Genomic DNA, 13,634 nt, shown 5'->3' with positions numbered 1-13,634 from the left:
ACTATCACCATGTACTTCAATGTCTTCCTTCAGTAAATCTCAACATAAGTAAATTTAATAACTCAGCTTTGTGGAAAAGATATTTTTGTTTCTTCTTTTGCTTAAAGATTGGACTTGTAATTCAGCAAAATACTGGCTTGTCCATAAAATCTATTCAATTTCATAAAACTTCAAGATCAAAATTCTTTATAGAACAGAAGTTATATTAAAAACAATAATAATATAATTTCAACTATGTTGTTGTACTGGGCTCTAGAAAGGCATGGCTGCTATGTAGCCCTGAGAATTTTGATACTACCTATCACAGTGACACTTGTAGTGTTTCTGTAGACAATGAAGGTGATGGCAACTTCCATCAACACCTGTTTTCCCTATTTGCACTTGATCTAAGTTGCTGGCGGGTTAGTTTCTTAACCCATAAATATTCAGCCTTGTTAAAGGAGAAAAACTGGCAAAACTGAGAAGTCCGGGGAATTACAGAAGTAAAAAATACAGAAGAACTAAGGGTAATGGAGATTATGGGGAAGACATGTGTAATAAGAAAGAGTTAAACTTAAGACTGTTTACAACTTGCTGTCACTGTTGTTAACAGGATGTATTTGTGCATGCAGACATTTGGGAGCTGATGTGAGGGGCAGCTCTGCATTACTTGAATGAGCTATTTCTCTACATTTTCCACAAAAGCAAATAGCTCCCTGTCAGCATACTCTGCAGTTTCACTTGTGTGTTTAGCAGTTTCTCAGTTCTGTGAATCAGGCCTTTCTGCTGCAAGCGTGTGGTTAAAGCCAGAACCTATTTCTACAGCTAGTTGAATGGCTTGGAAGACTTAAGGATGAGCTTGCTCTCTAAGCGTCTCTTCTTGCAAGCTCGGTTAGCCAAAATGCTTTCAACAAACAAAAAGCGAAGAAATGCCTTGGTCAAAGAAGCTCAGTTCAAGATTCACAAGCTGTGCCATCAGAGGCTACAAGATATTCCCCAGGACCTTGTCTGGTTCTGCACACCAAGGGGGCTGTCTCACTTGGTGTGCAAGGGTGTCTGTGGAAAACAGTCACACACCCACCTCTGCAGGGTTAATGGAAATTACAAGCTCCACTGAGTAACTGGCAGTGCTTGTAACTCACGTGAGCGTCTCACACAGGCTATGCCAAGGGATCCAGTTTCTGCCATATTCTGCCTTTGCCAAGTCCCATGAAGAAAACAGTGAGATTTTCGTGGAATTTGCGAACTTTACAAACACCCAGGACAGGAAAGGAAATCTGACAGTAGCAGAGCTACTGTACCTTAAAAGTTTCCTTAACAAGTGCATTTAAAGATAAGATGTTTCCCTGAGATGCCAGCTTTAAACACTTGGCTTAATGTATTAAGGAAAAAGCCAGTTCTCTTCTCATGCTTTATAAAACCCTGGAGCCAAATTACGCCTTAGTGCCACTTTTTCTATCCCTATGCCCTCAAACTACAGTCCAAATGAAACTCTATTAATCACCAACAGAATCAAATTACAAATTAAAAACCAGTGATTCAAACAAATCTCAGATCACTTAAATATAATAAAAATAGAAAATGCCTATTCATATTTGAACAAACAATCCTAATATACTTGTCACAAACCACGATGACATTGTTCCCTTTTTGCTCTACTACTCAGGCCAGCTGTGGGATCACGAAAGCTTTTCAGACAAGTTCGTGTAGTATTGATTTTGGCCTTTTGCCTCTGCTACAGCTTATTCAGAAAGTGTCCTATTGATTTTGAAGGAATTATTTGTGGACTACTAGGCATGAGAAGAAAAACAAAGTGAATGTCCTGATTGCTTAGTGGGGTTCCATGTTAGGCTGCATGTGTATCTATGTTGCACATGCATTCAAAACTGACAATCAGCTCCATATATTACATATTATAGCAAATACTGTGGCAAGACTGTGAGCAGAAAACAGGCAGAAAACTTAATCTACACATTTAAAATATTGTTTGACCATCCCTAAGCATGTAGACAGACAACTATCATTACATGTAGCAACTGTTACAGAAGACTGCTTTATTTACAATTGGTAGTCAAAAGTGTTCTTATATAATCCAATTTGACACATGTAAGTTAAAAATATTATATAAACAATAATCCAGTTTGTGAGGGAAAGGTTGGGCTGCTTTGTTTGTTTCTCAATAAAATCCTTTTGTTTACATTTTTAATCTACAAACACACCTATCTTTACCACTGTGTCCTTTTTTCCTAAATTGTGTCTTTGTCCCCAGCCCAGAACCCATCAACTTATACTCCTGAAGTTCACAAACACTTCTTCAAACTGGTGCTCACAATGCACTGGTTGTGCTGATCTGCTCACTCCAAAGGATAGGTTCAATATGTCTTCTGTCCACTCATTTGCCATTGACCTGACTGCTGTGTTTGGTCAATAAATCTTTATCAGAATAACTTGTTTCAGGTGACTGTTATCTTTCCCACTAGAACTGAAGTGTTCTACAAATCAATGATCTCTCAATCCAAGTAGTATTTCTTTTCAGATATGTTCATTATCATAATCTCTTCCATCACCTCCAACTGAAATTTACTGCAAGCAAACACTGCTTAATATAGTATGTTTCCTTTCTGTAAAAAGAAAGGGCCTGAAAGAAAAATTCATCTCACATGATAAATGTTCCCCAAGGAGATAATATTTAGTTAGCCAAATTCCACGGCCACCACTCAGGTTTTGCTCACAGAATACATGCAATCCTGTTTTCCTCTCAGGTGGGATGTAAGGTTTTCAGAAAAGCAGAGGATGTGACAGTGAGGACAGTGATGGGTTAGGCTAGAATTAAGCACTGAAAGAAGACAGTCTCAGTAGTCCAGTCAAATCTTTATTCCTCTTCTCCCTAAACTGAAAGCAGCTACTGACCTAGGCAACAGCAAATTGGATAAGACTCATCACAAAAAGCAGGTAATCATTGCTACAAAAGGAAAATGGAATCTCTCAAAAAGTTTAATCCCTAGAAAGGTTATTAGGCCATAGCACACAGTGGTATGCAAAAACAGGTGACAAAGCTTGCTGATTCAGTTTTTACTGTGCAATGTATGAATTTAGTCCATGCAATCACTCTGTCACTTTTGGAGAGAACATTATAGCATTTGGGAATCACCTGTCTGCACCTACCACCCAGTAAGCCACTGTCACATAGAAGCTGTGGCATGTGGTTTAGAAATTTATTTGAAATACACTGGGTTTATAGAACTGAAAAACAACAGGTAAAATCAAACAGTGGGATGGCAGATGGACATATGCTGAATAGGACTAACTCTGTTCTCAGATACTTAGGGATGAAATACCTTTGTAAGTAGAATAATCAGTCCTAACAGAGAAAGAATAGTACTTTGGAAGAAAAAGTTTCATTCTTCAGTTTTACAAAAAGTATAGTGCCTAGGTAGAACAGTTTCTTCCAGCATTTTTGTGTCCATGGAAAATAAACAGAAGACTAAATCTGGAAGTTTGCCTAATATCTCACACTTTGAGAATAATCTCTCCCTTTCAGTCACAGTATTTTATTTGCTCATCACTAATTATTAAATCTCTGACTGTCCACCTTACAAAAACACTGGCCTGCCTTGTAATAATTTTTCTTTCTCTATTCTTTGGTTAAATAGTTACATAGTTTAAATGTTTCTATGATAGACTGTATTTTTCTTGAATGAATTACTTTCCATATCAACAAACTTATTCATAAAACCAAGCATCTCTTTACTTTATCTGATTGCAACTTTCTGTTACTAAAACTAATTAAGTTGGGGATCATGCAGAAAATATAGTTAAAGGCAAAAGATTAAAGTCTCCTATGTAGGGCAAGCAACAAAGAGCCACAGAGCCAAAACCCTGTAATTTACTGCTTTTCCAACACTATCTACTGCTCTTCAACTCAACTTGATCTGCACTGTATCTCTCAGACACAACGATAAGGAAATAATGCACAGCTAGCAACAAACAGCAGCAGTCAAACTCAGAAGGACAATATGGTGAAAGCAACGTATTTCTTAAGTTTGTCCACATGGAATGGGAGAAATTCCAAACCAATTGTCCCTGTAGCACATGCACAAATATATCTTCCTCCCCAGCCAACCCCCCTTCTCCTAGGACTACACTAGGGATTTGAAAAAATTTTGGCAGTTCCAGTTAGCTCTAATGTCACGCAAAAACCTTTAGAGGATCACCAACCTCTCCAGAGATCACACTGTTCAAAGGTACACAACAAAGTCTCTTTCAGCTTTGGCCTGTTGTATACGCACACCAGAAAGTATTTTTGCTATTGAGGCTGCCGTGACAAGCAATCCAAGGCATCCAGCTGAGGAAGGAGCAGAGGAAAAGATCTGCACATGTATTCAGAATGAATGATACTAGACAGGTAAGGGAAATGGATTATAGAAAATCCTCTGAGAGGAAGGATTTTATCCAAACACAGATTTAGAGGCTCCTGTCTCATCTAAAGTACCCTTTCAGTGAGTTTTGAACTTGGAAATACCAATAAGTAACAGTATTTCCCTATTCTACGTCATCTAGTGATGCACTTCTGCATGTTTGATTAGTTACAGAAAAGCTCAATAGATAAAGATTTCAGAATGAAAGATAACATTTTTTGACAATTTCTTTTGATCATTCAGCACATAGATTAACATCAGTATTACAGTAATGTGGCTTTGCTAACTTTTTCAGTTTTATGCCTTATAGAAAATTTGACTTTGCTTCAGAGCTGTTTATTAAAAGAATCACTTGTAAGTATATGCAGACTATGCAACAAACATAACAATTTCAAAATAGTTAAGTTCTTACTCATGTAATTTATAATTAATTATTTTTATTCACGCTCTCTCAAATTTCACAAAATATGCTGTCTGAACAGTGGCACAGTTCCAGACGCAGAGTCACTATAGCACCTTGTTAAAAACAACAACAATAACAACAAAAACACCCACTGTTAAGTGGAATAAAATGAAGGTGAAAATGTGAAAATGCAACCACATTGTTTTTGTCCCACTGATGAGCATATCTTTGCAAGACATCAAGCTCTGATTTATTAATTAGAATTTTATGTGCTCTACACAATTAAAATTGTAAACTTCTTTTTTATTGTTGACTAAAATATGTTCCTTCCAAGTGGATCGTCACTAGCAGTGACCCACTTTGAACTTTAACATAACGAAGTATGTGGTTGTAATGTTACCCAAAACATTACATTTCCAAAGACCTTACAAAGGAGAATAGAAAGATGGTATAAATAACTGTAATGAATACAAAAACAAGAATTACTCTGATAAACACTATTTCAGGCAAATGGAAGAAAAAAAATAACAATTCATGGTCTGCACAAATTATTCCCTTTAGCAGAGGAAGGGACAGTGCACAAACATGCCAGCCCTGCCCCAAGGGGTTTCTGCCCTCTATCCGGACCTTGTCACCTCATTGCAGCCTGCTGTGCCTGGTTTTACACTCAGGGAGTCTAGAAAACAGCAGTGACTAACAAGGTCATAAACTGATATTATTTTACTACTTCACTTTGTGATTTTGACCTTTTGCTATGTTCTTGCACCAAGCATGTCATTGCCTTGATCTTCACAATTTCTTTATTAAGCATGACCACCTGCTCACTGGGCTGCATGTGACTGCACCCACAGACCAAGCAGGAAAGGTGCCAACCTGACCCTGTCTCCTCCTGCAAGTGTCCTTAATACACCGCTCTTGTTCCCATCGTCTCCTGAACACAATCTCATGCAAAGGGGAAGGAGAAGAAAGTTGGAGAAACGTGGCTAGTAAGTGAAGTAAAATGTGTATTTGATCAGGCTGAGATGGAGTTAATTTTTCCCACTGCAGCGGTCACAGTGCTGTGCTTTGTATTGCTAGCTAGAAAAGTGTTGAAAACACACCAGTGCTTTGGCTTCTGCTGAGCAGTGCTACCCCAGCATCAAGGCTGTCTCTCCAACGTTGCCGCCTCATCAGTAGGCTATGGCTGGGCAAGATCTGGGAGGGGATATAACCAGGACAGTTGACCCAAACTGACCAAAGGGATATTCCATACCATACATCTGCTCAGCTATAAAAGCTCAGAGAAAGGAGGAGGAGGGCAGACATTCATTATTATGATGTTTGTCTTCTGGAGCAACCGCTATGCGTAATGAAGCCCTACTTCCTGGGAAGTTGCTGGACATTGCCTGCTGATGGGAAGCAGAGAATAAATCTTTTCCTTTGCTTCCATACATGGTCTTTGCTTTTGCTTTATTACACTGCCTTTATCTTGATCCATGAATTTTCTTACATCTTGTTCTCTACTCTTTTACCCCCTGCCACAGTCTTGCTGAGGAGGGGAGTGATACAGCAGCTTGCTGGGCACCTGGCATCCAGCCAAGGTCAACCCACCACACACACAAAGAGACTAAACAGACCCAGAGTGACTAATTATGCAAGAGGAGAACACAGGGGAAAAAAACCCTACAATTTAGTGGCAAAGCTAAAAAGGAGGATAGGGTTGTGAGGATGGCTTTGCTCATAGTTTTTAAACATGACCTGGCACCATCATTCTTTATGCATTAGAAAAATGAAAAATTAGATATTTTCTTATAGTTAAAATACAATTTTATCTACTTTACTCCACATAGTAAGTTCTGCATTATCTGGCATGTTTTTGAGCACAAAATAGCTCATGACATTTAGTGCTGTGACAGGGCAACATTCCTTGCAAGAATGTCCTGGTTTTGTTAAAAAACAAGTTTCTCTTTTAGTGAATTTGCCTGTCAGCTAAAGCCTTCATATTAGATGCCTTTTCCTGGAGAACCAGATACATGTTTTGGTAAACCTAGCAACGGAATGCAAACTTATTGATAACCACGGATGGACATCTCGCGAGAGGGGCGACGAGAAACAGGTGACCAAGAAACCGATCAATGGTGTATAACATTCTATTCACGTGAATACTACATATAAAAGTGGGAGATCACAAGGATCTCATGCCCTTTTTCCTTATGGCCGACATTAGGAGAGGACCTTGCTAGTCTTCCCTGCAAACTGAGGCCTAGTGACAGACTGAATCCAGCTCCGGTTGGCTGCAGAGTCTAATCCAGGACTTTGGTTGCCGGCTCTGCAATTGCTGAGACTTTCAAGATTGGTTTTGTATATTTTGTATTATTTTATCTATTCTTATTAGTAGCATTAGTAAACCATTGTTAATTTTTCCAACTCTCTTCTCTCTGTCCTTCTTTTCCTCCCGATCGCCTGTCCTGAGTGGGAAGGGGGGCAGAGGGAGGGGCAAAAGGGGGAAGTTGGGGGCAGAGGAGGTTAACAATACATCTGCAAGGGTTTTATTGTCACCTCGCAATCTAAACCCTCGACAAAGTAAATGAAGAAAAATCAGGTCACAAAGAGTAACCTGATAACTCAGAGCAAGCCCCTGACCAGAAAGCAGAAGCCCAACCATGGCATTGATGATAATCTGCCCAAAAGAGAGGATGACACTGTGAAAAGGGCAGAAGACAGGCAGAAGCAGGTGAAAACTCACCACTGGAGCAGTTTGGTCCTCCCCAGCCAGGCTCACACTGACAGGTGTTTGGAGCAATACAACGACCATGGACACATTTATCAGCACAATGAGCTGCCAGAGAAGGAAATAAAAAAGAAAATATTAACTAAATACAATATTATTCACAGCACTAGGAAAAAGATCCTAAACTTATTTCTAATCCATGTTTTTCATGTCTCAAATATATCCTAAAAGCAAAATAAACATTACTGTATTAATGTTTGATGACATCTCTTCAAAATAAATTTTCTTATTTCACTCTCTTCTATTTCTCCTAAATTTGAAGGCTCCAGTTAAAACCATGTTGGTGCTACTCAAATACTTTCGCATTTAATGAAAATTGTCTGCATTTAATGAAAATTGTCTACATTTAATGAAAAAAGTGTCATAGTATGATATAGGTTGGAAACCAGTCTGAACATGGCTGTGGGCAAGAGTGTCTAGGTGGTGCTGCCTGAGGAGGTACATTGGACACAATGACTCTCACAGGTGCCTTCCAACCTCAACCACCCTGTGATTCTCAGAAGTAAGCCCTCACTCCAAGAAAAAGAGGAGACCTTGTGCATGCATAAGAAGAGGGGTTCTCTGGCAAAAGCATAGGTAAAACATGATTTGTAACACACCAATATTTTAGTATTTTTTCTTCTGAATGGCTGCACAGTTCAAATGTAGCACAACAAAACAGGGATGATGATTAAGATAAGGCACAAGGTAGAATCGTAGAACCATTTAGGTTGGAAGAGACTCTTAAGATCATCAAGTCCAACCATAACCTAACTCCAGCACTAAACCATGTCCCTAAGAACCTCATCTATGTGTCTTTTAAACTCCTCCAGGGATGGTGACTCAATCAGTTCCCTGGTCAGCCTGTTCCACTGCTTAACAACCCTTTTCATTAATACAGTTTTCCTAATATCCAATCTAAACCTCCCCTGGCACAGCTTGAGGCCATTTCCTCTCATCCCATTACTTGCTACTCCAGAGAAGAGACCAACACCCTCCATGTTACAACCTCCTTTCAGGTGGCTGTAGACAGCAATCAGGTCTCCCCTCAGCCTCCTTTTCTCCAGGCTAAACAGCCTCAGTTCTCTCAACCGCTCCTCATCAGACTTGAGCTGCAGACCCCTCACCAGTTTTGTTGCCCTTCTCTGAATTCTCTCCAGCACCCCAATGTCTTTCTTGTAGTGAGGGGCCCAAAACTAAACACAGAATTCAAGGTGGGACCTCACCAGTGTTGAGTACAGTGGCACAATCACTTCCCTAGTCCTGCTGGCCACAACATTCTTGATACAAGCCAAGATGCTCTTGGCCTTTTTGGCCACCTGGGCACACACAAACCCTATGAATCATTGCAACCTTTATTCTAAGTGCTAAGCAAAGCTTTTTTTTTTTTTAATTATTATTTGCAAGCATGTGTTTCTACAGTTAAGGCTTACTTTTAAATGAGGATTTTATTGAAACTTTATTGAAACTTTTAAGAAAAATTTGAAATGGCTTCTAATACCCAACATAACCTCAATGTAACTTATGCAGAATACAGTACACTGAAGAGGAAGAATCTGCAACCAACGACAGTTTTCTGGCTTTATATTCATCACAAAATACCCTCAAATTTAAAATATATACACTGTAATACTTTCCTCCTAATTTGAACAACAACAAAACTTTAAAAAATGTAGATAGGATTTGAATTCTCTTTGTATCAACTTTTCCAGAGAAACTACAACAGGAATCTGATCAGTTTATCAATGAATACAAGGTGAACCATGGGAAAAATTCAAAGTAGGTGTTTAAAAGAAGTTTAATGGGACTATATGTGAATCATTTGGGTTCTGAATGGATTGAAAATGCCCTACAGTAATTAGGAAAAATCTTGCAAAATGTCCTGTTTTCTTCCTAATTAAATATGATGAAGCACATTGGTCATCTTTACGTTTTGTGTGGCCAAAAAAAAGGAAAGTCACAGAGAGATTAACTATATACATTTTTAAAATCTTTGGTTATCTGGGATCCCAGTCATTAATTCCACATATTTACAGCCTTTAATTTTCATTCTCAACTTTCATTTCTAATAAGCTACTTTTCAGATGTGCAGTGAAATGATCTTCATTAGAAATCAACAGGGGGAATATGATTTTTTAAATGTCAGATGATACAAGATATTAATACAAAGCTATTTCATTGTTCTCTATTTATTAAGAAAAGAATGACTTTAAATAATTCATCACCATTTTCCATTAGTCTTATAACTAGACATGAATTACTTGTATCTTTGAAGATTCTTGCCTAGCAGGTGCTGCCTTGGGCACTGAAGCTCTCCCTAAACCAAATGCATGAAAAATCTTACCAGTAAACCATAAGACAACACAGTACCTGTACACATACGTGTCTCTGCATGTGCACATATATGACTAACTTAGTGAATACCAGCGTACTCAAACCAAACTCCCGAGCGCTAAGGCTAAATATAATAAAGCAACATTCCATCACACACTCTGTGAGACAGATGGAAAAAAATATAAACATCACAATGTTATAAAAAATTGGACCCAGAGAGAGGTACGGAAGAAGCTCCTTGAGTATCTCCTTGCACTGCCCTTCACACCATGCTGAGCACATAGAATCACACAATCACAGAATCATAGACTAGTTTTTGTTAGAAGCTACTGTTAAAGGTCATCTAGTACAACTCCCCTGCAATGAGCAAGGACATCTTTAACTAGATTGGGTTGCCCAGAGTCCCATCCAGCCTGGCCTAGAATGTCTCCAGGGATGGAGCATCTACCACTTCTCTGGGCAACCTGGGCCAGTGTTTTAGCACCCTCATCACAATAAATTTCTTCCCCACACCTAGCCTGAATTTAGCCTCCTTTAGTTTAAAACCATTAGCCCTTGTCTTATCACTACAAGCCTTACTAAAAAGTTTGCCACCATCTTTCTTAGAGGCCCCTTTTAAGTACTGAAACAACACAATAAGGTCTCCCTGGAGCCTTCTCCAGGCTGAACAAGCCCAACTCTCTCAGCCTGTCCTCACAGCAGAGCTGTTCCTGCCCTCTGATGATCTTGATGGTGTCCTTTGGCCCCTCTCTAACAGATCCATGTCTTCCCTGTACTGAGGGCTCCAGAGCTGGACATGGGACTCCGGGTGGGGTCTCACCAGAGCAGAGCAGAGGGGCAGAACCACGTCTCTTGACCTGCTGCCCACGCTCCTTTTGATGCAGCCCAAGATACAATTTGCCTTCTGGGCTGCAAGTGCACATTGCAGGCTCATGTCCAATCTTTCATCCACCTGTTCCCCCCAGTCCTTCTCTGCAGGGCTGCTCTGAACCCCCTCATCCCTCAGCCTGTACTGGTGCCAGGGGTTGCCTTGACCCAGGTGCAGGATCCTGCACTTGGCCTTGTTGAACCTCATGAGGTTCTCATGGGCCCACTTGTCGAGCTTGTCCAGTTCCCTCTGGATGGCATTCCATCCCTCAGGTGTGTCAACTGCACCACTCAGCCTGGTGTCATCCACAAACTTGGTGAGAGTGCACTTGATCCCACTTTCTATGTCACTGATGAAGATATTAAACAGCAGTGGTCCTGACACAGGGCCCTGAGGGACACCACTTTTTACTGGTGCCCATCCAGACACTGTGCCATTGACCACTACCCTCTGTATGCAACCATCCAGCCACTTTCTCATCCACTGAACAGTCCACCCATGAAGTCCATATCTTCCCAATTTAGAGAGAAGGATGTTGTGGGGGAGCATGTCAGAGGCTTAACAGATGTCCAGATAGACAATATCCATAGCTCTTCACTTATCCACTGATGTAGTTACTGTCACAGAAGGATATTAGGGTGGTCAGGCAGGACTTGCCCTTGGTGAAGCCATGGTGGCTGTCTTCAATCACCTCCCTGTCCTCCATGTGCCTTAGCATAGCCTCTAGGAGGGTCTGTTCCATGATCTTCCCAGGCACAGGTGTGAGGCTGACAGATCATAGGTCCTTCCTACAATCCTTGTGTAACAGCACATGCTGTGATACCATGCAAAGAATCATCAATTACTTCCAATAATAAAACAGAGTTGTCTTAGAACAAAAGTACAACAGGTGAAACTTTGGGTCAAATGCAGTAGCATCTCACAAATTAGAGCAGTATTCTTTCCTTAGCCACAAGAGCTTAAATCAACAGTAGCTTCTCTGCAGCCACTGAAGTGGTGTTTTACTTTTCCAGTAGTAGAGCATAAACCAAATACAACTCTTCAAAACAGGTTACCACTACTAAGTCTCTACAGAAGTTATCTACAGGTAACAATATCAGGGATTTGACAGCCAAAACTCTGCTGACTCTAATAACAAAGAAATATGGGATAAGAACCACTGAACAAAGATATATAATATAAATATTGCTGCTTCCAAATAAATTCAGTGAAGACCAATGAAAATTATATATATATATATATATATATACATATATATATATATATATATATATATCACACAAATACAATTCTTTTTGTTCTCAGAGAAGGGGCACATGTAATTCTTTACTTTGAGGAAGCTAAACTAAAGCCAAGAATGTTCCCAAAATTTTCAAGATACACAGAAGAATTAAAGATATCCAATATTTCCTTTTTTTTTTTTTATTCTTAAGTTTCTTAATGCCCCAAAATAATCAAATAATTATTTCTTTCTATGCTCTGGATATAGATAAAAACCTGTTTTTGTAACCAAAATTAATTATTCTCCAGAAATGTTATGGGTTAGTGATTCTTGGCAACTGAATCTTAATTAAACATCCTTAAGAGACACCATCTGTAAAAAAAAATCATTGCACTGAAGATGAGGATAAGAAAACCAAATTCACTACCTGACCTACAAAAAAGTGTAAGGTAAGGACAACATGAAAAGTACTAGAACAAGCTGGGATGACATGAATGACATCACAGACAGAAATTATTTTCTATTGATTTCCTATGGAATTGCTGGACATGGTATAAGAAAATATTTATGTGTAAGAGCAGGTGAAATCCTTAACATGAAGTCTTTTTGATACTGAGCAGTGTGAAAATTCGCTGAAGGCAGTACATTGCATAAGTCATATCTTCTTTTGTAAGCAAAAAATCAATTATCATATGAAAAGCAATCTGAGCTTACTCTTGCCTATTTCCTTCTCCATCTTGTTTCCCATTTTCTTCTGTATGTTATTGTTTCCTTCAAAATCTTCTCTAAAATCTTGCCGTGTTCAACTTACAGGTCTATTTCAGCGGATCATATCCTTTAATTTTCTCAAAAAACAAAAGATAGACCCGCTCTCTCTGATTATAAAGTATCAGCCAGCTTGAAGTATCTACAAAATACGTGCTGCTGCATGTGCAATTTCCTGTAGCAGCCCTCTCAGCACCACGGGAGGAGATGCCCTGTCCCCTCGACACAAGTCCATCAGCCTGCTTGAGCTCTGTTCCCCCCTCGGTTGCAGGCACTGGTATTTCAATAATCAGCTGAATGAACATGCCCTGCTGAGGAAGCTCAGCAAAGCAAATCAACGTGTAAAGACATGTGTAACCCACTGGGCCATCGACACCACTATTACAGCAAGCAGAAAGTGATGTGGGGCAGGGGCTTGGCTGACAATGCTCACACACCTCAGCACCGCAGCTTCGGGAGGGGAGCTCACAGCAGAAGGATTAACCCAGTCATGCTAGAGGCATAAAAGGTATAACACATTTTAGGTCAAGCTGCCACTTTCTAACACTGATGACATGTCTCACGCTGATATCAACAAGGAGAGGGAGACAGTGCTCCCACTTAAGAGAAGATTGCAATTCAAACACCTACTTAGATGCTGATGGGCTCCAGCATATCCCCTGCAATTCAACACAGATTGCTCCTCCACTGCTATGCCTGCTTCAAGTGTTACTACAGCTGTGTGGCATAACTCCTGTGCCTCACACAACTTCTACTTCCACTTCTGAACCAGGACGTATATGAAGAGTGGAACATCATAAGACTTGAAATTTCTGAATAACACTCTATGAAACTGCTCTCTGTGATTAAGAAAGTGTCACAAAGTTCTTTCATTATAAGTCACCATAGACGACATT

At 39.7% G+C, this 13,634-nt stretch overlaps 1 protein-coding gene across 1 annotated transcript in view; it reads right to left on the bottom strand.

The window, feature by feature from the left end:
• Window positions 1–13,634, bottom strand: part of MEGF10 (multiple EGF like domains 10) — a 106,531-nt gene that overhangs the window by 56,662 nt on the left and 36,235 nt on the right. Inside the window, exon 5 of the mRNA XM_065045696.1 lies at window positions 7,526–7,618. Within this exon, the coding sequence (XP_064901768.1) occupies window positions 7,526–7,618 (93 nt within the window). The remainder of the gene's footprint in view (window positions 1–7,525; window positions 7,619–13,634) is intronic.

The sequence above is a fragment of the Columba livia genome, chromosome Z (assembly GCF_036013475.1).
Source record: "Columba livia isolate bColLiv1 breed racing homer chromosome Z, bColLiv1.pat.W.v2, whole genome shotgun sequence".
NCBI classification, from domain to species: domain Eukaryota; kingdom Metazoa; phylum Chordata; class Aves; order Columbiformes; family Columbidae; genus Columba; species Columba livia.
Note: the sequence above shows the minus strand (reverse complement) of the source record. Positions and strands in the feature narration are given on the sequence as shown.